The sequence below is a fragment of the Emericellopsis atlantica genome (assembly GCF_019669845.1).
Source record: "Emericellopsis atlantica unplaced genomic scaffold F5Z01scaffold_2, whole genome shotgun sequence".
NCBI classification, from domain to species: Eukaryota; Fungi; Ascomycota; class Sordariomycetes; order Hypocreales; family Bionectriaceae; genus Emericellopsis; species Emericellopsis atlantica.
The window spans coordinates 311,141-330,598 of NW_025764704.1; the positions used below are offsets into that span (position 1 = coordinate 311,141).

Consider the following 19,458-nt stretch of genomic DNA (forward strand, 5'->3'; position numbering starts at 1 on the left):
TGAGGTTGCAAGGGGGTGCTAGTGAGTATCTTTTCCCGCTGCTTACAGCTTTGCCGGCAAGCCGGCAACGCTGGGTCGTGTCCGTGCGGGAGATCGCCAGCTGATGGATCTAGGTTTGAGTCATGCTGCTGCAGCACCATGAGATTGCAACCCCGTGTTGGTCCAAGAATTCTCGAGAGTTAATGCAGGGACTTCCAGCCCATCAGGTCAGCCTGGCCAGGCATTTCTGTGCCGATTACTGTCAGCCCTAAATAAGTGGTAGCCAAACACCCCGAAGCAATCTCGGCTTCACTCCTCCAGGTCTGGATACGAACATTACGCATTTGTGACAGCGAGGCTCAGTCCTGTCGCATCATTGGGGCTAGCTCACGCAAGGCAGCAAAGAGAATGAGTTCACAATCATCCTTCGGAACAATGTACCGCCCAAGGGGGCTGTGCATCGCAGCGGGCAGTTTCTGGCTTAGATTTCATTGCCTTTATTAGCCACGCAGTGTGGATTGCCTACCCGGGGGAGCAATGACATTCGATCAAAGGTTGTTACGGGCAACTATGCAAATGGCGACTTGCGTTATAGGGTGTCTTTTAATTATAAACACAAGGTTTCTATGTTATTAAAACCAATATATCAGACCAAAATCTTTATGAAATGAAAAACAGTTCAAGATTTAATAAAAGAAAGTGGCACAATTGGGTACATTCAAAAAGACTAACTAGATAGTCTGGTAGATGTGTGGAAGGAATAAGCTGTGGCATCAACAGCTGTCTCACAAATGCCACTAACGATAATGCCTGGCTTAGGACTCTTGGGCGATACGCATTGCCTAAAACGAAGTTCTCATGACCTCACGATCCAACAATAGTTCGCGTCGGTTGCTTGTGCTAGTAGGGATGCAGATCGTCTTTGGGCGACCTGAAAAGTCGCAGATGGGCAGATCATTTGCCGAATGAGATACCCGGAGCGGCCCCGGTATAAGCGGGGCCCGCTCCGGGTTACCCCATTTGGAAGTTATGGATCCGGCGCGACCTCAAAGTCAAATTGTAAGTGAGCTAACAGAGGCCCCTTAGCGGTCAGAGCATCTAAGAGGAGATGAGGGATTAGATCAGAAGGATTCAGCTAACGAAGAATTGATCTGTTATTTCACTACTGGCACAAGGCTATCTTAGTGCTGGTCTGGTTCGAGGGTCCGATCCTCATGGACCCGGTGTACGGGGCGTTGTCCCTAGGCTCCAGACGGGAGAACCTCTGCGCGAGGCGGTACAGCATGTACCCGGCCTCCTCTACGCAGGGCAGCGTCGGAGGACCCCGCCAAAGTGAAGGAAGTTCCAGGTGCCGCGCAGCCCGTCATGGCGCTCGGGCGAAACTCATTCGCGTCGGGACCCCAGTCGTCGGAATCGCGGTACATGACCGTCTCTGTGACGGAAACGAGGTTGTTTAGCGTGAGGTGGTGTGCTAGAAGAGGACGAAGTTAGCCTTTCTAGATATACGTCTATTCAGCGGGTTACCTTGTTTTACTTTCATTCATATGATACCATGAAACTGGGTCATGTTGCGGAGGGACTGAAAAGCTGGAGCATCGTCTCCGCAGGCGCGCACAACTTGGTTCAACCGTGGGGACGACGAGTTAAGGTGCCAGAGGCAGTTGCTAACGAAGATGGAAATGGTGTCATTTCTGGGGACGAACACCAGACACAGCTGGCTGCGCTACTCCTCCCCGTCTGGGTAGTTGGAGGTCATGAACCACATTAGGTCTGTCATCTCTGTTTTAACCTCCTTGCCCTGGGCGGGGGTATGCTCGCAGGCCTGGATCTCAGCATAGGCGCGCTTTGAAGGCCCACAAGAGGCGGTGAAATTGGATGCGGAGGCGGCCACCCTTGAGGATAGTCAGCATGGCCCAGGCGATATCAGCCTTGGAAGGCTCGCCTATGGAGCCCTTGTTCTGGCCAAAAATCAAATCGCTAGTCAAGTCGAGGGACCATCGTTGGATCAAGGGCTGTGCGTCAAACGTCACGCCGTCTTCCTGGGGCAACAGTGTCATGAGGTCGATTCTCGAGTAGACCTCGCGGTAGAAGAAGGAATTGACCAGGTAGCGCGCGAACTCCTAGTTCTTGCCGTCCGTGGTGCTGATGATCTCTTGTCCGCAAAGGGTATGGCACCTTTGGTCTTGCGATGCATCGGCTCCAGCCCAAAGTCCTTGAAGTCGGTCGCCTGGATGACCTTGAGGTTCTCGATCTCAAGGGTGCAGATCTGCCTGATGCCAAAGAAGCTGATGCTGAATGTCTTGGGCCGGTTCTTGTGTAGACGCTGCAGCCAGTTCAGGTAGTAGCCATCCTTGAGGACGCGGATCTGACTGTACATTATGTCCATCCCGTAGAACGGGTCCCATTGGAAAACACGCGGTGTGTAAGCCCCCTTTTTAGCAATCTCATCAGGTTAGGGGCCTAATAAGAATAGGCAGTTGATGAGGATGGTGGCAGTGATGGTGGCTAGGGCAATCACGGGCACTCTGTGTTCAGAGGCGAGCACGCCAAGGGAGGCAATGTCAAGCATGGTGATGGTTGATTTTATTCAAAGTGATTGGAAATTGAGATATACCCACGTCTAGATCACAATGCAGATGTTCACGTTACATCAAGATGTTGGCGTTGGGACGCCATTCATCTCGAGAGCGATCAGTCAGCTGGCTGGAGTTGCTAGACGCCATGCGCGCGCGCTCAAAACGATCGAACGAGATTTCAATACAGCGAAATGGTTGGGCGTACGTAAGGCCAGCCGCAAGAAGAGTGTTGCTTCCATGGTTCATGCTGGGCTTGCATGAGCAGGGCGCTTCATTCATTGTGGTGTCAGACCGTCAGATGCGCGTGCGGCCAAGATGGATTTCCCGAATCGCATGAAGAAAGGCGTGTTTTTAAGATGGGAATGTTTGCTGCGCTTTGACGTGCAGTTGCAGGCCGCAGGAGGATTCTCCGAGGCGGACATGACACAATGGGCTGGGGAGCATCAGCCTTGTCACTGAAACGTGCCCTCCAGGCCGCTGAATGGACCGCTGTGCTGTAAGTTAGACGGTTGTAGTGGCTTGGGGCATGGGCCAATTGTGGGGGCCAAACTCCATGTCCAGTTGGGACTGGACTGCATGTGGACTGGACATGGACTGGATTCAGCAGGGGTCCAGTCCAACGTCCAGTACGTAGTACAGTACATGCGCTGCCACATCCTGTTCCAGGGGGGTTCGGGATCACCTGGGACTCCAGTCCACGTCTACACTAATTAGAGTACGGATACTGTTGCATCCAACGTAGATTAGTGATTCTCACGCATCGTTCGACTCGAATGATTGATTCGCATTGCCGTGTATCAGCATCAAATTGCCTCACAGAGCTCTCTTTCTGGGCTGCACTTTGGCGAACCTCTGTGCAGCGAGGCTTGAGGGCCAAGGCGCGCTTGGGGGTGGAACACTGACCTAACGGCAGAGGCGCCACGGGAACACTCGCGCCCGAAAGTCTGCATCTATATCCAGCCATATACCCGGCGCGAGACGCCACCCGGCACGTGTGGAGGTAGTTGTCTCATCAATCTACTAGCGGCTGGCAAATGGTATGGTGGCCAGTGGGATGGGCAACATGGACAACCTAGGATGGCCCCCAATACCACCACCCTGCCGGAAGTTACCGATTCGGCTAGTGACTGTCGGCGACTTTTGGCTTGCGAGGAAGTCACAGACCTCAAGAGCCGTCTTCGTGAGGTCCAAGGTGCTTGCGTATACGGCCTAGTGCTATGGCTGGGTCACTGGTTGTCTCTTTGTCGTCACCTCACCGAAGCAGGAAGAGGCCATGGATGAGCAGCCCAGTAAACAGCCACGCAAGCAACATATCGTGTCGACAGGCACAGAGACAACCAGAAAGAGGGCCAGTTTCTCCCAGACAACAGTGCCTTGCGGGCTCACCATAAATCATAGGACTCCCGCATCGTGTATAAAATCGTCATGGGGGCCGGGCCGCATTTTGGATATTGGGACAAGAATACTTACTAGCCTTAATTCCTCTCACACCAGTGCTGGGGAGGTGAGTGCGTCCTCTCGAGAGAAAGGGGGATGTTAAAGTAAACCCAGGATGGAGGTGAGGCTGATGGAGATACTGAAGCTTCGCAAGGGAGTAAATCGCACGTTCTTGATGCTGGCTGTGGCGTAGGCCACGTCTCTCGTTTCATGGCCCAGCGCGGACACCGCATGTTGGGCGTTGATATTATCGACTGGGCCATCGAGGACGCTCGAAGAGGCTGGCTTCGTGGACGTTGAAGTGCGTGACTGGCAACCCCACATCATGCCCATCGTGGGGTTTTTCTACGCCATGGTGGCCGCAACATATCATCAAATCTCCTGAGCTCGTTTGGCATCGAGAAGTGATTTGTGAATATGACATGCGCTGCCGGCGCGTATCTGTGGCGGGACAGGAGGGGCTTCGTGGCCATCAGCGCCACTCATGCCTGGGACCAAGATGGAGGCCTCAAAGACAAAGTAAATGGTGCCTCAACTCTGCGCTGGCTGCTGTGATGCGAAACGTGGATCATTCATGTTGTGTGGACGCATGTATGGACAATCTAACTACGTGCACGTGTGCAGATTGCCTCGCGTCTATGTATCCGTACATATTCGCGTGATGCCGGCTAGCCGCAGCTCTGCTGGTGGATCTCGATAGTTCATCCTGTAGATGGCGACGACCGATGTACGAACACGTCATATTGATCAACGAGAAGAAATGGAGCTCCATTGACCTGCGTTCTTCCTATGCCCGCAATGGCCAAATAAACGCCATTTGTCTCGCGCAACCCAACGGCACTGCCGTGCGGCTACCAGGTAGCCAAAAGTTGGAATTACTGCCAGCCCCGCGCTTCTTAGTACTTGAGATCTCCAAACAGTAAACGCCGAACCTATGGGGCCCAGCGTTGTATTTCTGGGAGGATGGGAAAGACACGACGTGCCCACGGATCGGCGTAGCGCGAGACGCGCCAAGCCGCGTTGAAGGATTATTAGAGTTTATCTCAGAAGAAGGCACCAGCACAACCTGTATGGCTTTGGCCTGCTGATGGTGCTCATCCAATTAGGTAGGTAATGAAGTAACAAGCCGTGAGAGGTATTATTGACTAATTCCTGACAAAGGTGAATCCTGACTAGTGAGATTCACTCGCTGCGCTAGGCGTGACTCGACTGAGAGAGTCTGAGACCGGTCCGGAATCCGGATGCCGCTCTTCATCCACATTGAACAAACGCGCCGAATGTGCCAAATCGGGAGCCCCGTGTGTTGCTCATCCATGAGTCGATGAATGTACGTTCATAATAAATAGTACGTACATCCGGCAGCCCCATCGCGGATACCGGCGGGGGCTTTGTGTGGGAGGAATCGAGGAGCGCGCTCCGTAATTTAACCTCCACTCCACTCCGCCTGCAGCGCCTCCTCACGAATGGATCGTCAAGATCCGTGCTCCCTGTTCCTACATGTAGTTTACCTGTACATGATGATTGATTACCAGTGACCACAGTGATTACAATGATTCGCATGGGATACTGCTAGGGAAGCAGCGCCTAGCCGCCAAGGCGCGCATTCAAAGGTGCATGCAAAGCAGGGCGAGCCACCTCAGCAGGAGCTGTAATCACTGATAAGCAGAGGGTGTCAGGCCTCCAGGCGCGCCAGTTGGGCCATACAGTAGCGCAAATAGTACGTAGAAAGATTACGGTAGCATCCACCTATCTATGTGTACATGTGTATCCGTACGGCGTACCGTATCTACAGACACATTATTGATTCGGGAAGGTTTGTACACGCACGTTAGCTGGCAAAACTCCCGAAACCCCTGTCCAGCCATCATGGAGGTCTCCAGGAGCCACGTTTGTCGTCGCGGACCCTTTTGAACCTCCAGTCCCCATTCCACATGCCTCTGCCAAGTTCCCACCGCTGGCGCGAACACGCGCTGTGGGCCAGATGTCCCTTGGACGACCCCCAAAGAAGTTCCAAGGAGCGTGCTAACTGAGGCTCAGGATGCCCTCAATCGCTGCGCCGTACATTTCCGTACCCATATCACAGTAGCGCGCGCAGCAGTGCCGATGATCCATTGCCTTTTCCACCGTTCCCATATTCAGGTTCCGTCCGTCTTGCGTCCGCGCTCTCTTTGGGACCTGAGCTGGAGTACATGTACGTACTACTTGTTGTTGAAGGGCATTTTAGCTCGCATAGGCCCCGCCGTCCAGCGCCCATGCTGTCCTCACATCTGTACATGTGCTAGACTAGTAGGTGCCGTTCTAGCAACGTCGACATGGACTCAGAGAGCACATCATCGTAGGTGCATCCTGCCGGCCAGCCGATGAAACCAAGCCCGCCTGTGGTCGATGGAATGGTCGACCCCAGCGCCGCAACAAGCGCGTGCGCTCACTCACTCAGTCGCAGCAGTACACGCTATCTCATAGACATGCCGCATGCGTGGCAGCGTGCATCACACAACATTCATCCTCCCCAGGGCCAGCCTAAAAGACCATCCATGGGCCCTGGTCTTTGTGTCGCCTTTGCTTCATTGCTCATGCTCATGCTCACTGCGAGAGACGACCCGTCCTTGTGCCTTTCCCGCCTACACGGCCCAATTAGCTCGCACACGTCTGACTGCAGCTCTCACGACATAGCAGGTTCTGGAGTCCCCGACAGGAGAACGTGCCGACGTCTGACATAGCACAGCACCCGCGGCAGTTGAGCTGATCCTTCAGCACCAGACGGACAACGTCCTGCCGCCCCGGGCGGAACAGGGTAGAGCACGGCTTTGCAGATCATTAAAGTCGGGCAGAGACTCGTGGCCTGCGCGCGCGTCCCTCGCTTGTCCCTTCGCACGCCCTCTTGTCCTGGCTGCATAAGTACAAGACATCAACAACCACCGCGAGATTGCATGCCCAACTTCCGGAACCGACAGGCCCTGTTATTAACGCATGGAACACTCTGACAAGCCCAGCCCAGACCAGACAGCCACTCCTCGGAGGACTCGCTGCTGTCCCCTTTCTGGATTTCTCCCCCGCTGTCTGCCAGACGTGATCTGGCAATAGAGCGTGGCTCCCCTCAACTCTCGGCTTCATCCATGAGGCACATTGTCCTTTTGCTCTCTCAGACCCCAGAGGACCATCGACGCCGCCACAGACATCGTCGCTAGCAAACCAATCGCGTCTCCAGACCATGTCCTCGGTAAGCAGTAACGACTTGGGCCCCGCGTGGAAGCGTCGTCGTCCCGCCACCGCGTGCAACCAGTGTCGTCGTCGCAAGATTCGCTGCGACGGTCGCGCGCCCTGTGGTCCGTGTAGCAAGCCTCCAGGTCGACTGTGCGAGTATGCTGCGAGTCCCTTCTATGAGAGCCGCCCCGCCGTGCACACGCCAGTCGAGGGCGTGCCGCCGCACGTGATGCCCCATGAGGCATATGTGCAGCCGACGTTGACAACGGCGGCGATGTCAGAGGCGGGCATGTTTGGCGGTCTCAGCCCAGCCGACGCGTATCCGTTGGAGGCTGGCATGTGCAACTACTTCCCCATGGCGGATCTTAGCATGATCGGCTGCTTGTCCCCAGGCGAACTGCCCATCCAGTCACCTGCTCTCACGCATGCCACCACCTACTCATCCGCGGGGAGCTCATCACACACCCCTCCCAGTCCAAGTCCGCCGTATCAGTCCCCTTTGTTTGGCGCGTCATCGGCTTCAACGTGCTCCCCTCTGGCGTGCGGGCCAGAACCGCCCGAGCTGGATCATCTGCTGGATCATGACTCCATCGACGATCAGAGCGACTGGGAGGAGATTTTTGAGCGATGCGACCGGTTAAAATTCCTTTCGGTGGCGTTTGGCGGCAACGCAAAGACTCTCAGACCCAATCAGGAGCGTTTACGGCCTCTCATGAACCGGTTCACGATGCTGGAGAGGAGTCAGAAGAGCAGCCGTGCGTGCTTTAGCAGCTACAGCGCCGTTGGGTGCGCCAAGGACATCCTCCCTCCTCGCGCGGCGTGCGACGTGCTTGTCAAGGCCTACTTCAGGAATTTTGAGCAAGTCTTTCGCATCCTGCACCTACCGAGCTTCTTGCGGGAGTATGAGCGATTCTGGCGCCAGCCGTCGCCCTCGATGTCTATAGAGACGGACGAGCCGCTGGCGTGCAAGATTGCGGTCATCCTAGCCCTGGGGTCCATTGTCGTCCTCACACTCAACGGTGCCTTTGGGCCGACCATTCCAGGGCCAGCTGAGGAGCGTGCGTACCTGGAGAAGCAAGCAGGTGTCTGGATCTCGTACGGGAAGCAATGGCTCACACGTCGGATGCCAACCGCCCAGCGCACGGATGTGCACATTGCGCAGATACTCTGCCTGCTGGGCCTGGTGCGCCACGTCCATTCCGAGGACGCGGCATCGTCTGGGATCCTCGTCCAGCCTGGTGATTATTGCCTGGCCCGCGTTGGGATGCAGATGGGCCTCCATCGTGATCCGCTGGTCCGCAGTCCAGAAATGACGAGACACGAGGTTGAACTTCGTCGACGCCTGTGGGCGACCATGGTCGAGCTGTCCCTGCAGAGGAGTCTCGACGAGGGTTTGCCGGCTCCTCTGGCGCCGGAGAGCTATGACTGCCAGCCGCCCTCGGACATACCCGACGAAGACCTCGAAGACGAGTTCGCCACAGGCGTCACGAGTGGCTCTGACCTGACGCCTTCCACCATCCTCGTCCTCTTGTGTAAGACACAGCGCTTGCGTCTGCACTGCCTGCACCTCGTCAACTCACCAGGCGCGTCAAAGTCAGACGCCGAGCTCCATGAGCTCGCCAAGCGTCTCAGCTTCGCCTGTGGCTCTAACATTGACGTTCTTCGCGGCCTGCCCACGAAGCCGAGCGACTTCCAGATCCAGCTCCTACAAACCTACACGCGGCAATTTGTCCAAGCCCTTGTCGAAGGCGGCCAGCCTGCCACGGACCACGCCACCGCGCACTACTGCCGCAAGGTGCGCACAGAGGTTGCGGCGCGCATGCTGGGTTATCCACCCTCGCTCGCGCTGGTGACGGCCGAGACGATGGTCGAGACACGTCCCCTAGCCACGCTCACTGAGGGCAAGGCTGATGCCTGCGTCGCCCTCCGCGTCTTTGGCGAGGGCTACCTCGGGCGTGTCCAGCGGGACTCGGCCATCAGCATGTGTCTCGACCTAGTGCGGGAGCTGGAAGACTACAACTTCCCCGCCACAGACGGCGCCTGCTGGCAGCGGTGTCATCACATTGTGCGGGACACCGTCTCGGTATTCGAGCGCCGGGTGCGCGTGTCAAGGGGCATGCACAGCAAGCGGGAGTTGCTCTTCTTTGCATGTGCAGAGGCCAATATCGCCGGGCTGCTCAGGGGTGCGCAGTCAAGGGAGATTGATGAGAGCATTCATCGCGCAGCGGAGCGCGCACTGGGCGTTTGTTGCGATGTGCTGGGGAGGAACATCCGCTCGTAGGAGCGCTGGGCGGACTCGGGAGGCATGTGTGCCTTGCTAGATGGGATAATAATGAATAATGACATACTCTTTGACTTGATACGACTTGAGACAGCAGGTAATCGGCTGCCTGAAATAAATAGGTGGATGGCGCCTATAAGGGCGCATGAGTGAGCGTGAGGGGGACGTTGTCGTGCAGAGGCTCATGTTCAAGTACTGGTCGGGTCACTCATCGATCGGCGCTTTGCTGCAATGCAAACAGAGACGACCCAACGACTTGAAAGCGCCTCATCACTTGTGATTCGACGGTTAGAGTATGGTGCACGCCTTGCAACTTGGGCTTGGGGGCGGTTTGTCGGTGGTGCGGGCTCCGACATACCGATCTGGGTCCGCATGTCTCCTCCTTAATACATGTAAGTTGATGGTATTTGGGGGGGCTCCATAGCAAAGAATTGTGCCTATCCCGGGAGGAGGTGACCAGAATTGTGTGTAAACAGACTTCTACAAGACATCGTAGTACTAGCAAGCAGTCTTGTGATACGCCTTTGCACTGTCGACGCTGGAGACTCGCTGCTTGAACGTGACGTATACTTTGATCTAACACGGGCATCTCCTCCACTAACGATCGGTGAAGTATGGTGACACTAATGGGGGGCATCACAGGGCTAAGATCTGCCTCATGGGCTTTGCCCACGGAAAGCCCGCTTCGTGAGCCTATCAGGCGGTGTCGAGCAGCATGTTCCACCGAGCCTAAACCAACAGTTACTGGGCACCCTTTCGCATGGCTAGTCCCATAGAGGCATACCCTTACACACACGTCCACACGGAGGCAGTGAGTTCTGTTGGCAGCCCGGGACGCCCTCTCTCACCAGACGGAAGATCCTGTGTGCAGACGCACTCAATGATGGACTCGGCGTCTTGACGACCCCATTTCGTCTCCATGGGGTATTCAAATCCTATCACACGGTCCCGCGCTCTAATAACCGGGTCTGACAAGAGCATACGCATGAAGCATGTGAGGGCATGGCGGAAAGCCAAAATACGTAGGAGCGGCAGCTATCAAGTCGGTAGGACGAGTATCTTCGATGCTTGACGGGTGGCGACAGGGAGTAAGCCTATTTATCCCTTGCTCTGATACTTCGTATTCTTGTAGCTTAGTTTGTCATCTTTCGCTAATCAGAGAAGATATTTGCTTTTTAAGAGTTCTGCTACTATGCTTTCTGGCGTTGGACCTGGACAGCCGAGATGCTCTATCCATCAGCGAGTTGATGTAACGGATTGCGTGCTCATCACTTGACCTCAGACATGTGCGTGAAAGATTTCGATTCAATAGTGAAATGCAAGAGGGGCTGGAGCTCAAGATACATGTAGTTGAAAAGGGGGAGTCCCACGGTCGCGAGCGCAGCCCTGAGTGTGACAGCGGTAGCGAAGGTCATACCCTCGGGCATGTGCCAGATCAAGAGTTTGGGCACAGGCGACGTAGTCCGCAAAGGCGCCATTTCGAGGTCGCAGGGGGTTGTTGCCAAAGGTGACACCAAAGGCGTGGGCGCCAACCTTGACTGGCCGCATGCCCTTGTCCTCGCGCCACACGTCGCTCACAACATGGGAGCCGAGGGCAGCAATAATGCCGGAGAATTCAGTGCCACTCGCGGCGCCGATCTGGGGCGACATGTCTGCAGCCTTGCCATCGACGTTGTTAATGGACACGGCGATGACGCGCATGAGGACATTGCTAGGCTCAACTTTAGGCAGGGGAGCTGACCCGTTGGCCGCAGTGACATTGGGGCCTTGGATCTTGAGGGCTTTCTAGGCTTGAGGAAGAGTGAGAATGACAGCCATGGTAACATGAAAGCAGCTATCCTGAGAGATGTGTTGAAGTGCGAAGTTTGCTTGGTATGTGCTGTTAAGTCATCCTTTGCACTGGCGTCCGTGATACCACATCCTCCTTGGGCGTCGTGTCGAATCGAATTGTACATAACCTGCAGCACGCGGCCCAGTATGACCATCTCGTCTCTTCAGGCCTTGTCCATGCTCGAGGTCGCATCTTCGGGGCCTTCTGTTGACGGTCGGCGAATATGCAGCTGGGCAGGGCTGCCCCAAATAGGCATCTGAAGCCAGAACAGGGGATGCGATCGTCATGAGATCTGAGACAGCACATGGGCGAGCAAATAGCCTTGCATGGAGGATTCCTCTGCATCATTTGCACTCACGTGCGGGATACTTTCGCAGACGATTCAGAACCGTATGCTGGAGGCACAGTAGCCCGAATTGTGACGAGATGCGCTAGCAGTATAGTCCATGGGTCTTTTCCCGGTCTTTGACCAAGGCCACCGCTCAAGAAGCCAGAGGCCAATATTAAGTAGATCCCTGCTTTCGGAAAAAACGGAGAGACAAACGGTCTTGAGGCGTCTATTTGGACCTCGCCCATCCTCGTGTAGCCCTCGCGCAGTAATCGTAGGCGGAGTTTGACACGGACGTGGACCAACGACGCGGCTTATCTGTCATGATCACAGCGTACGCACATCCCCCAGACCATCAATTGACGGAGTATGTTGCCCAGGGGGTGGAACAAGATCCAAACGCCTTGGCTGTGGGCGGGACAGGGAGACAGGGTGGAAGTCTGAAGATGGGAAAGTTGAAATGTGCATCATGCGGCATGCCGGGGAATCCTTCAGTTCGTGTACCAGCTGCAGCCCGCTCCGCCCCTGGGACTCGGCAGCTGCAGTCAGCTACGCAACAAGCTCTGACAATCCGGCTTGTTCCGTGCCGGTGGCTGCGGCGGCAACAATCGACGACAGGAGTGGACGAATATACGCCGACAAGGATGTGCGTATCTTTCGTGCGTCCGCCCGGAAGGGCCACTGCAGTACACGTACGTATTATTACAAACGTACTTTCGTATGCACATGGCCCTTGCCTTCGGTCCCGAGTGGTTGTAGCGGTTATCCGAGATCTCCACACGCATGTCGGTGGTTTGTGGTGTACGCCGCTGGCTACCTCGCCATTATGAGATGGCCGTTGCTTGACGCCTCTGGTCGATGCGCTCGAATGGGACGGAGTCCTCCAGAAGACTAACTTCTCTGGCGACGACACGGCTATTTGTGATCTCCCCGATTAGGCCAAGCATTGTACGTCCCTGACTTTCATCCAGGCTGTCAATGATGAGTACCTGCGTCTGCGCGTCCCTCTGCCCTCCCGAGCTGATGTGCTCCCTTTGACCAATCCCCTTTTCATCAAGGGAATTAAAGACTGTAGACGAAGATGATCATTATGGGAGTGCAGAAACTGCTGGCTCGTTCTTGGAAACGCCGGGTTCAGCTCATCGAGAGCATTCAGAAGATAGACGGAACCACTGCAAGCTGGCCTCGCGCATGGACACAATCGTTCTGCAAGATGCTGACAAGTCTGTCTTTGCCACGACGATGACCCAACCACGCATGGAGAAACTCCATAGCCTGCTGATGAACTCGCGCCATATGCTGTGAGTGACAAGTACGGGAAAGTCGCACGCGTCCCACGCCAGCCTCGTGAAGGGCGTTACTTGTGTGGTGCCTGCCGAGCTGCCTCGCCTCAAAGTCCAGCAATCTTGTGGAGCAGACGCCGGCGCCAGCTGCCAGTCACTCCAGGGAGACCTTTCTGAGGCTGACGCTTTGGGAAGAGGCCTAGAAAGATGGCATTCTCTGGGCTCAAGAATCTGAGCTGGAAATCATGGCGGACGGCGGGACGGTCGTTCCTCGTGTCATTCCCGATGAGCCCCTGAATGAGATACACAACGTCTCCAAGCGTTCCATTTCCAAGCAGGAGGATCTGTGCATCGGCATCCTGGACGCTAATCGATCCCACGAGAAGTACTCGCAGATTGTCGGCTACTTTGTCAATATGCTTCCCTTCCGTGCGCAAGTCTCCTCTACCGCGACCTTTTCGTCGATCGCCGAGTCGACCTCGTCATGGCACACCAGCACACGGAAGCAGTAGCCATCCAAACTATCGAGTCCTCCATCACTTACAGCGACCTGTACAATCGCTTCCTCAACGCCGCGAATGTGCTCCTACGCCCAGGGTTGTTCGCCAGCATCTCGAATCTCAGTGCTCTGTAAACCATCGGTCGACTCGGCCGTGGCCAAACTGGCCCTATTGCACATTGGCGGCGTGTACATCCCCCTCGACGTCTTGCTGCCTAGCTCATTTCATGTAACCAGGGTCCAAATCTGCAAACGTGGTATCCTCCTGAGCCATTCGAATACCGATATTCGCGTTCTCGATCTCGTTGATGGAACAGGAGGGTAGATGCAGGAGATCCTGGTCGGTTCCCTGGCCAATGATGAGACACCCGTCGCCTGCACCGCAAGTCCAGGTATGCCAGCCATTCTTCTCTTCACCAGCGATTTCACGGGCACGTTCAAGGAAATCGTTCTGACACAGGTCAGCTTTGCCAGCCACGTTGCCCTCAAAGCTGACGTCGGTCACCTCCTCGATCTCATCGCACTCCGACTGCTTCAGGTCCAAGGTGCTCTGCAGGAGGCTGCCGGTGTAGAAAGCGAGCTTGTTACTCCTGGGGAGGAGGCTCGTCGCCGGTGAGAGACGACGTCCCCTCTGCGAGATATGAAAACATCCGTGGGGATACCCTCTGAAGCCATGTTCAAGGCAGCAGCCTCGAACCCCCTCGAGCTCGACGCCGAGTCCTCGCAGCTTGATCTGTGTGTCGCCCTCCATCCGTCCCAAGCAAAGAAATGTGCCATCTGGCAGAAGACGGCCCTGATCGCCTTGCACCAGGCTCGGTCGGCACATACCACCCCTCAACAGATACTCTAGAAGGCCACATGATGTCCCGCTGGGCCAGCGAAGTCTGCCTGGAGAACCTTGTTGATCGCGCGGACGGATGATGGCCTATCACGATCCACCGCCCTTCCATGGTGGTGAGCGATCAAGCGCCCAAGTCGGACGCACTTAATGCCATCCTGTGCTTCTCCGTGTCCATGCGCTGCGTGCCCAGGCTGGATCGTGTGACAGGATACATGGATCTACTCCTTTTGGAGAAGGTCGTATCGGAGCTGTCTAGGTCGGTCATCGCCTTGGCCGGTGTGGGATCGGGTGGTGCGTGCTTCCAGCACCATAGCGGCGAGACCAAGTTTCCCGCACAGGAGTTGAGGAGCCACTTGGAGGATCTTTATGACTTTGCCTTTAACGAGATGGATCTCAGGGCTTGGCTGGAGCGTGCGAGTGAAGACGGTATGGGCCCCTTCGACCTCGATCACTGCCTACATGGAGGGCATACTCGAGAGTGATGCGCCAGTGGTGTTTCCTTACATGGCAGAATCGTGAATTCTCCTTTCCGTTCCAGGTTCGGGGTTTTCCTCGTGATTGTTTGTCTGTGGTTATATATGGTTAGGTGTTGGCGTCTGGCTTAGATTGCACCCGCATTCTCACTACTTTCTCGGATACATACCGTTAATGAAGAAACTTCTGAATTCATGCTCTAATCCGATGTCTGTATTCGTCTCCATCTCTTGTGAGACGGACGACGTGTCAAATGCTCAAATACTCCAATGCTTCCATGCTGACTGTTTTCCGCGCTCCCCCAATGCAATTAGAAACTGAAAAGACCGCTGCGCCGTTTTCCAAATGGATATACAATCAATGCACTCAAGAACAGCCCGACCGCTATGCCAATTGCGATTTGAATCATTGACGCCGCCACGTTGAAGACGGCCGTGTTGTTGTAGTCCTGTCCTGCTTGCGAGCTTGTGCTGTTGCTTCCTGTCAACATATTGGCCGTGCTGATGCCGCTGACCAGACCACCTGAGGCAGCCAGACCACCAGGCACCTGGGTGAAGATGGCTGGGATGAGTGTGGCAGCGGCTACGCCATGTCTGACACGCGACCAGAGATTTGCCAGAAGACCCACGGCCAAGGCCCCGAGTGTGTTGGCGATCGCCGGCGCCGCTGCGAATTTACGGCTGCTGAAAAAGTTGACCACGTATCCTGCAAAGGCAATCACCAGCATGACAGGCATCTGCTTCCATTTCGCCTGATAGAGGATACTGATGCAGAGAATAAAGGCCGGGACAAAGATGAAGGCCAGGTAAGGATCCATGGGATCGTGGCAGACAGTGTCCGAGGTGGCATTTGGGTCGAAAAGACCCCAGATGGAGGCGCCCACTGTGATACCGAAACCCAGGAGTAGGGAGTATATGATGGCGTAGACGATCCGAATCGACCCTGGTACAATCGCTCTGGACTGTATCTCGAGCGAGGAGCACAGGACCATGTAACCGGGAAGCAGCATGACGATGCCTCCCTGCGCTAGTGCTGAGAAGCAAAATAAGTTGCCCCCTTGAATGGATCCGAACGCGCGCGCCATGAAGCTCACGACGACGACAGCGCTGACTTCAAAGACGTTGCTGTACAGGCTGTTCTTGGCAGACACGATGAGCTGCAGGAAGCCAACGAGACAGCCGAAGCAGAAGATGAGGGGCAGGTCGATCAGCCTGGCCTTGAAGGAGAAGGGGGCCGCTGACACCGCTGTCAGGCCATGCACAAGGACCCTCAACCACACGTGGAACTTGTCCGCCTGTTTGATGATAGCGTCCAGGCGTTCAGTTCCTTCCTCCACGCCGATCAAATCATGCATGACCTCCTTGTAGACGAGGTGGATGTCCTTGAGCTTCCCGAGGTCGATACCCTGGGCGCTCCGCACGATGCGCACCTCTGTTGTATGTGTCGATCGATCGTCAAAGGAGATGATCATACATCCAGGCAGATACAGGAACTGGCTGTCGATCTCCAGGACACGGGCCGTCATGGAGAGCATCTCCTCGAGGCGATGGGTGGGTGCGCCGTACAACATGAGCGCGCGACACATTTTGACAATGTAGTCCTGCCGGAACAGGGTCTCGGCAATGTGCACGGTGATGCGGGCTTCCTCCTTCTGCATAAAAGCCGACAGGCGATTAGCACTACCGCTCCCCTTGCGCTTATGCTTCCCTTTACTGGACTTGTGACCGGGTGAGCCCATCTCGTCTCCATTGAGCGTCGTGTTCGGGTTAGCCAGTATGTTGGAGGCCATAATGAGGTTCCCCAGCGTGTCGGAAGACTTGCTCTGGTGGTTGTACCACTTGGACTTCTTCTGGAAGGTCGGCGTCGCCGCGCCAGATTCCCCAGCGCTGCGGCTGCGGCTGCTTTTGCGCGAGTCTCCGGAGCGACCCTTCTCTCTACCACGTGCCGTGTGCTCGTCGGCATTGTTGAGCGTCGAGGTGCTCCAATTGCGCCCGTGACCCCCAGGAAGATAATCGAGAGGTTGCTTGTTCAGCTTCAGCAGCTGACTCAGTACGCCACCGCGATAGTGTTGTGGCGGCGGCACCTCGTACACGCCATCAAAGCCCCCGTGGTTCTCGTGAATCGCGGGGGTCTTGCTGCTTCCTTCCCCGTTGTCTGGCTTTTTTGGTACCTCGGATCCTTCAGACTCCATTGCTCGTGAGCCCATCCGCGTGGTGAAGGTTCGCACCAAGTTGGCAGCCTGGCTACCATGGGCACCAAAGCGCTGCTTCTCGGTTTCCTGGGGTGCCTCGCTCGACGGCAGTCTGGTGAATGCATGGCCGCTGAGGTCTTGCATAGGGATATCGCCAGCTTGGTAGCCTCCTCCGTCACTCGTAGTCGCGGTACGGGCAGATTCGAAGGAAGCGCGGTGGTCCTCATCCTCGGAGTTAAGCTCGTCCCTATCCTCCTTGACTTTCTTCTCAACTTCCCTGGCGCGCTCCTGCGCTGCTGAGGCTGAGATGCCCTTTTCTGAATTGGGATCTGGCTCATCTGGTTCGGTTTGCGGGTCGACTTGAGGGACTGCGTCGCTGGATGGTGTCCGTAGGACTGACGGTCTAGGTGCGTGTCGTGGGCCCATCTGTATCGCCCGCTCAGGTGACTTGCTCGGGCGCTCGCTCGATTGCGATGCCAGCCAGGGCGGTCGGTTTGCATCCGCGTTGCTGTTGAAACGCACCCTGTATTTCTTCAACGCGCTAGCTGCGGCCGCAGCGCTCGACTCGCCGTAGACAGATGGCTCGGCATTGTCGAAAGGGTTGCTGCTGTCTTGCCCGGGCGGCGAGTCGAGGGTCGGGGGCGAGTACTGCGGCTCTTTGCCTTTATCTTGGGCTTGGTTGGCAGGGCTAGTGTGTTCTGGCTCGGGTTCGAAGGGGGGCTGTTCGGAATCGGATTGAGGGTTCGACATTGAATGTGATGGCGGGGGAGGGCCAGCCGGCTGGGGAGAGAAAAACAAGAATTACTGTGGTCCGTAACGATGTCTTTGCGTCCCACTGCTCGCGTTTTATGGATGCTGAATTCCCGATTACAGAGAAAGGGCAGATATCGAGTAGTATTTGCAATGGTACATCAGTGCTGGCGTGATGGGCGGCGCGTGCCTATTATTATAAGTGCTAAACGATGGAAGAATGCCGAAGACTTCGAGGCTCGACTCGGAACGCGACCCGGATCGGCATTCCCCTCAACCAGGCACCAAGACCGATGGAAAGCAGTGGGTGGCTGCAGTGACGACTGGATGCACAAATGGCAGTTGCCATACACTGCCACGAGGCCTCAATCCACTTGGCGCCTTGCCCTGTCGTCCAGGAACTCACTTCCATTTCGAATTGTTTTGCTTCAGGTCGCAATGGGCCATGCCTCTAAGTTAGACTGCTACTTTTAGTCACGGACTGTCTCCACGGGGCGTCCATGGCGCGCAGGGTCCTCCTGCCTTCGCTGTATCCGCTCTATCAGGCGGGTCTTTCTCGCAACTACCGACACATGTCGCCCAGCTAAGTACAATATGCAACACAAGCACCAGCGTACGCCGTTCGTCTTGTACATGTATCCTCCTCGTGATGTTGAAATGCGTCTGACGGTCTCCGAGCCTACGATTGCCACCGTGCGTGCGACCTGGAATGCGGAACATGTCAGAAGCCGTCGCCAGTATGACGCGGACAACACGGGCACACAGTCTTCACACTATGTCCGCAGGCAGCAGAGCACAGTAGGTGTTAGGTAAGAGACGTGGCTTGTGCCCGTTACTCAGGGTTTCAACTATGAAATGGTCCAGAAATCGAAGATCTAGACTTTGAACTGGGCTCAGGAACCCGCGGATCGCCAATGCAGCACTTGCAACAGAATTTCCAGAATGGGCAATTCATCAATTACATAGGACGTGCAAGGAGGCTCGTGCCCAGGGAAGGACAGAATGCCATACCCAAAAATAGCTTTTTGTTAAACATCGCGATTCAGGGCTTTGAGTCCCGGGTGATAAAAAACAAGCCGAGTGGATTCTTCACGGACTCGAGACTTTTCTAGTCCATGCATCCAGCGATTGAGTTCAGGCACGAGGAAAGCTCCGGCCACAGTAAGCTATCACACGGACGACTGAGTTTTTTCTAGCTCCAGTCGGTCGCGCTAACGCAAACAGAGCGGGTACGAGTTCTGTTATGCTTGCACACAGAGCTGGTTTCAACCGGTTGGTTGAACAAGAAGTCCTTCAGCATTTCGAATGTTTAAATTGTCACGAGAGGCGCGGACATTTACAATGCCAACACGTACCGTGCCTTGGTCGATTTCTCGGGCTTTGTGCTTTTCCTTTTGTCTTTTTTCTTGGATTACGCGTTCTACCCAATGGCAATCCTTTAGGCGGGGATGCGCTAGTACGCTTTCGGCATAGCACCCACGTCATAACTTCAATTCCGTCGGGGTTGGGTGTGAGGCTGCTCGTGATAAATGAACAGGAGTGTCGTGACCAACTTGCGCGATCAAGGCTATAGGGACAACGCGACCTTTGGAAGCATCGCTAATTTCAAGTCCTGCAATCTAAAGACTTTTCCTTAATACGACACCAGCATCTAATTCCATAGCAAAGGTCGCATTGCATCTTTGTCTTGTTGATTGCACAAGTGCCTCTTGACATTCACGACGTTGGTACTCCTTACTTCACTCATACTCCGTACTTCGCAAGAAAGAACAAGTATCTCATCC

At 55.4% G+C, this 19,458-nt stretch overlaps 7 protein-coding genes across 7 annotated transcripts; 4 read left to right on the forward strand and 3 right to left on the reverse strand.

The window, feature by feature from the left end:
- Nucleotides 1-1,808: 1,808 nt before the first annotated feature.
- F5Z01DRAFT_670126 (uncharacterized protein) lies at nucleotides 1,809-2,356 on the reverse strand (the record flags this gene model as incomplete). The annotated part of the gene is made up of 2 exons (XM_046264515.1): nucleotides 1,809-2,099; nucleotides 2,216-2,356. The coding sequence occupies 2 exons, from the start codon at nucleotides 2,354-2,356 to the stop codon at nucleotides 1,809-1,811; spliced, it is 432 nt and encodes a 143-aa protein (XP_046122331.1).
- Nucleotides 2,357-6,128: 3,772 nt separating this feature from the next.
- F5Z01DRAFT_195947 (uncharacterized protein) lies at nucleotides 6,129-7,047 on the forward strand. Its single transcript, XM_046258042.1, has 2 exons — nucleotides 6,129-6,668; nucleotides 6,718-7,047. The coding sequence occupies exons 1-2, from the start codon at nucleotides 6,353-6,355 to the stop codon at nucleotides 6,888-6,890; spliced, it is 489 nt and encodes a 162-aa protein (XP_046122332.1). The 5' UTR covers nucleotides 6,129-6,352; the 3' UTR covers nucleotides 6,891-7,047.
- F5Z01DRAFT_195954 (uncharacterized protein) lies at nucleotides 6,959-9,641 on the forward strand. The gene has a single exon (XM_046258043.1). The coding sequence runs from the start codon at nucleotides 7,204-7,206 to the stop codon at nucleotides 9,475-9,477; it is 2,274 nt and encodes a 757-aa protein (XP_046122333.1). The 5' UTR covers nucleotides 6,959-7,203; the 3' UTR covers nucleotides 9,478-9,641.
- A 1,101-nt stretch (nucleotides 9,642-10,742) lies between these two features.
- F5Z01DRAFT_733031 (uncharacterized protein) lies at nucleotides 10,743-11,178 on the reverse strand (the record flags this gene model as incomplete). The annotated part of the gene is made up of 2 exons (XM_046266733.1): nucleotides 10,743-10,863; nucleotides 10,895-11,178. 2 exons carry the CDS (start codon nucleotides 11,176-11,178, stop codon nucleotides 10,746-10,748), a joined length of 402 nt encoding a protein of 133 aa, XP_046122334.1.
- A 1,986-nt stretch (nucleotides 11,179-13,164) lies between these two features.
- F5Z01DRAFT_670129 (uncharacterized protein) lies at nucleotides 13,165-13,553 on the forward strand (the record flags this gene model as incomplete). The annotated part of the gene is made up of 2 exons (XM_046264516.1): nucleotides 13,165-13,348; nucleotides 13,429-13,553. The coding sequence occupies 2 exons, from the start codon at nucleotides 13,165-13,167 to the stop codon at nucleotides 13,551-13,553; spliced, it is 309 nt and encodes a 102-aa protein (XP_046122335.1).
- A 664-nt stretch (nucleotides 13,554-14,217) lies between these two features.
- Nucleotides 14,218-14,848, forward strand: F5Z01DRAFT_643180 (uncharacterized protein). Its single transcript, XM_046262697.1, has one exon. The coding sequence runs from the start codon at nucleotides 14,367-14,369 to the stop codon at nucleotides 14,739-14,741; it is 375 nt and encodes a 124-aa protein (XP_046122336.1). The 5' UTR covers nucleotides 14,218-14,366; the 3' UTR covers nucleotides 14,742-14,848.
- F5Z01DRAFT_643181 (pheromone-regulated membrane protein) lies at nucleotides 14,816-17,928 on the reverse strand. The gene has a single exon (XM_046262698.1). The coding sequence runs from the start codon at nucleotides 17,672-17,674 to the stop codon at nucleotides 15,044-15,046; it is 2,631 nt and encodes an 876-aa protein (XP_046122337.1). The 5' UTR covers nucleotides 17,675-17,928; the 3' UTR covers nucleotides 14,816-15,043.
- Nucleotides 17,929-19,458: the final 1,530 nt, after the last annotated feature.

What these genes read in the sequence shown, in the direction of transcription:
- F5Z01DRAFT_195954 (XM_046258043.1), top strand. Translation starts at nt 7,204, where the DNA reads ATGTCCTCGGTAAGCAGTAACGACTTGGGCCCCGCGTGGAAGCGTCGT.
- F5Z01DRAFT_195947 (XM_046258042.1), top strand. Translation starts at nt 6,353, where the DNA reads ATGAAACCAAGCCCGCCTGTGGTCGATGGAATGGTCGACCCCAGCGCC. An exon ending in CAGCTCTCACGACATAGCAG is followed by an intron (nt 6,669 to 6,717) that starts GTTCTGGAGTCC and finishes GACATAGCACAG; the next exon opens with CACCCGCGGCAGTTGAGCTG.
- F5Z01DRAFT_643180 (XM_046262697.1), top strand. Translation starts at nt 14,367, where the DNA reads ATGGTGGTGAGCGATCAAGCGCCCAAGTCGGACGCACTTAATGCCATC.
- F5Z01DRAFT_643181 (XM_046262698.1), bottom strand. Translation starts at nt 17,674, where the DNA reads ATGTCGAACCCTCAATCCGATTCCGAACAGCCCCCCTTCGAACCCGAG.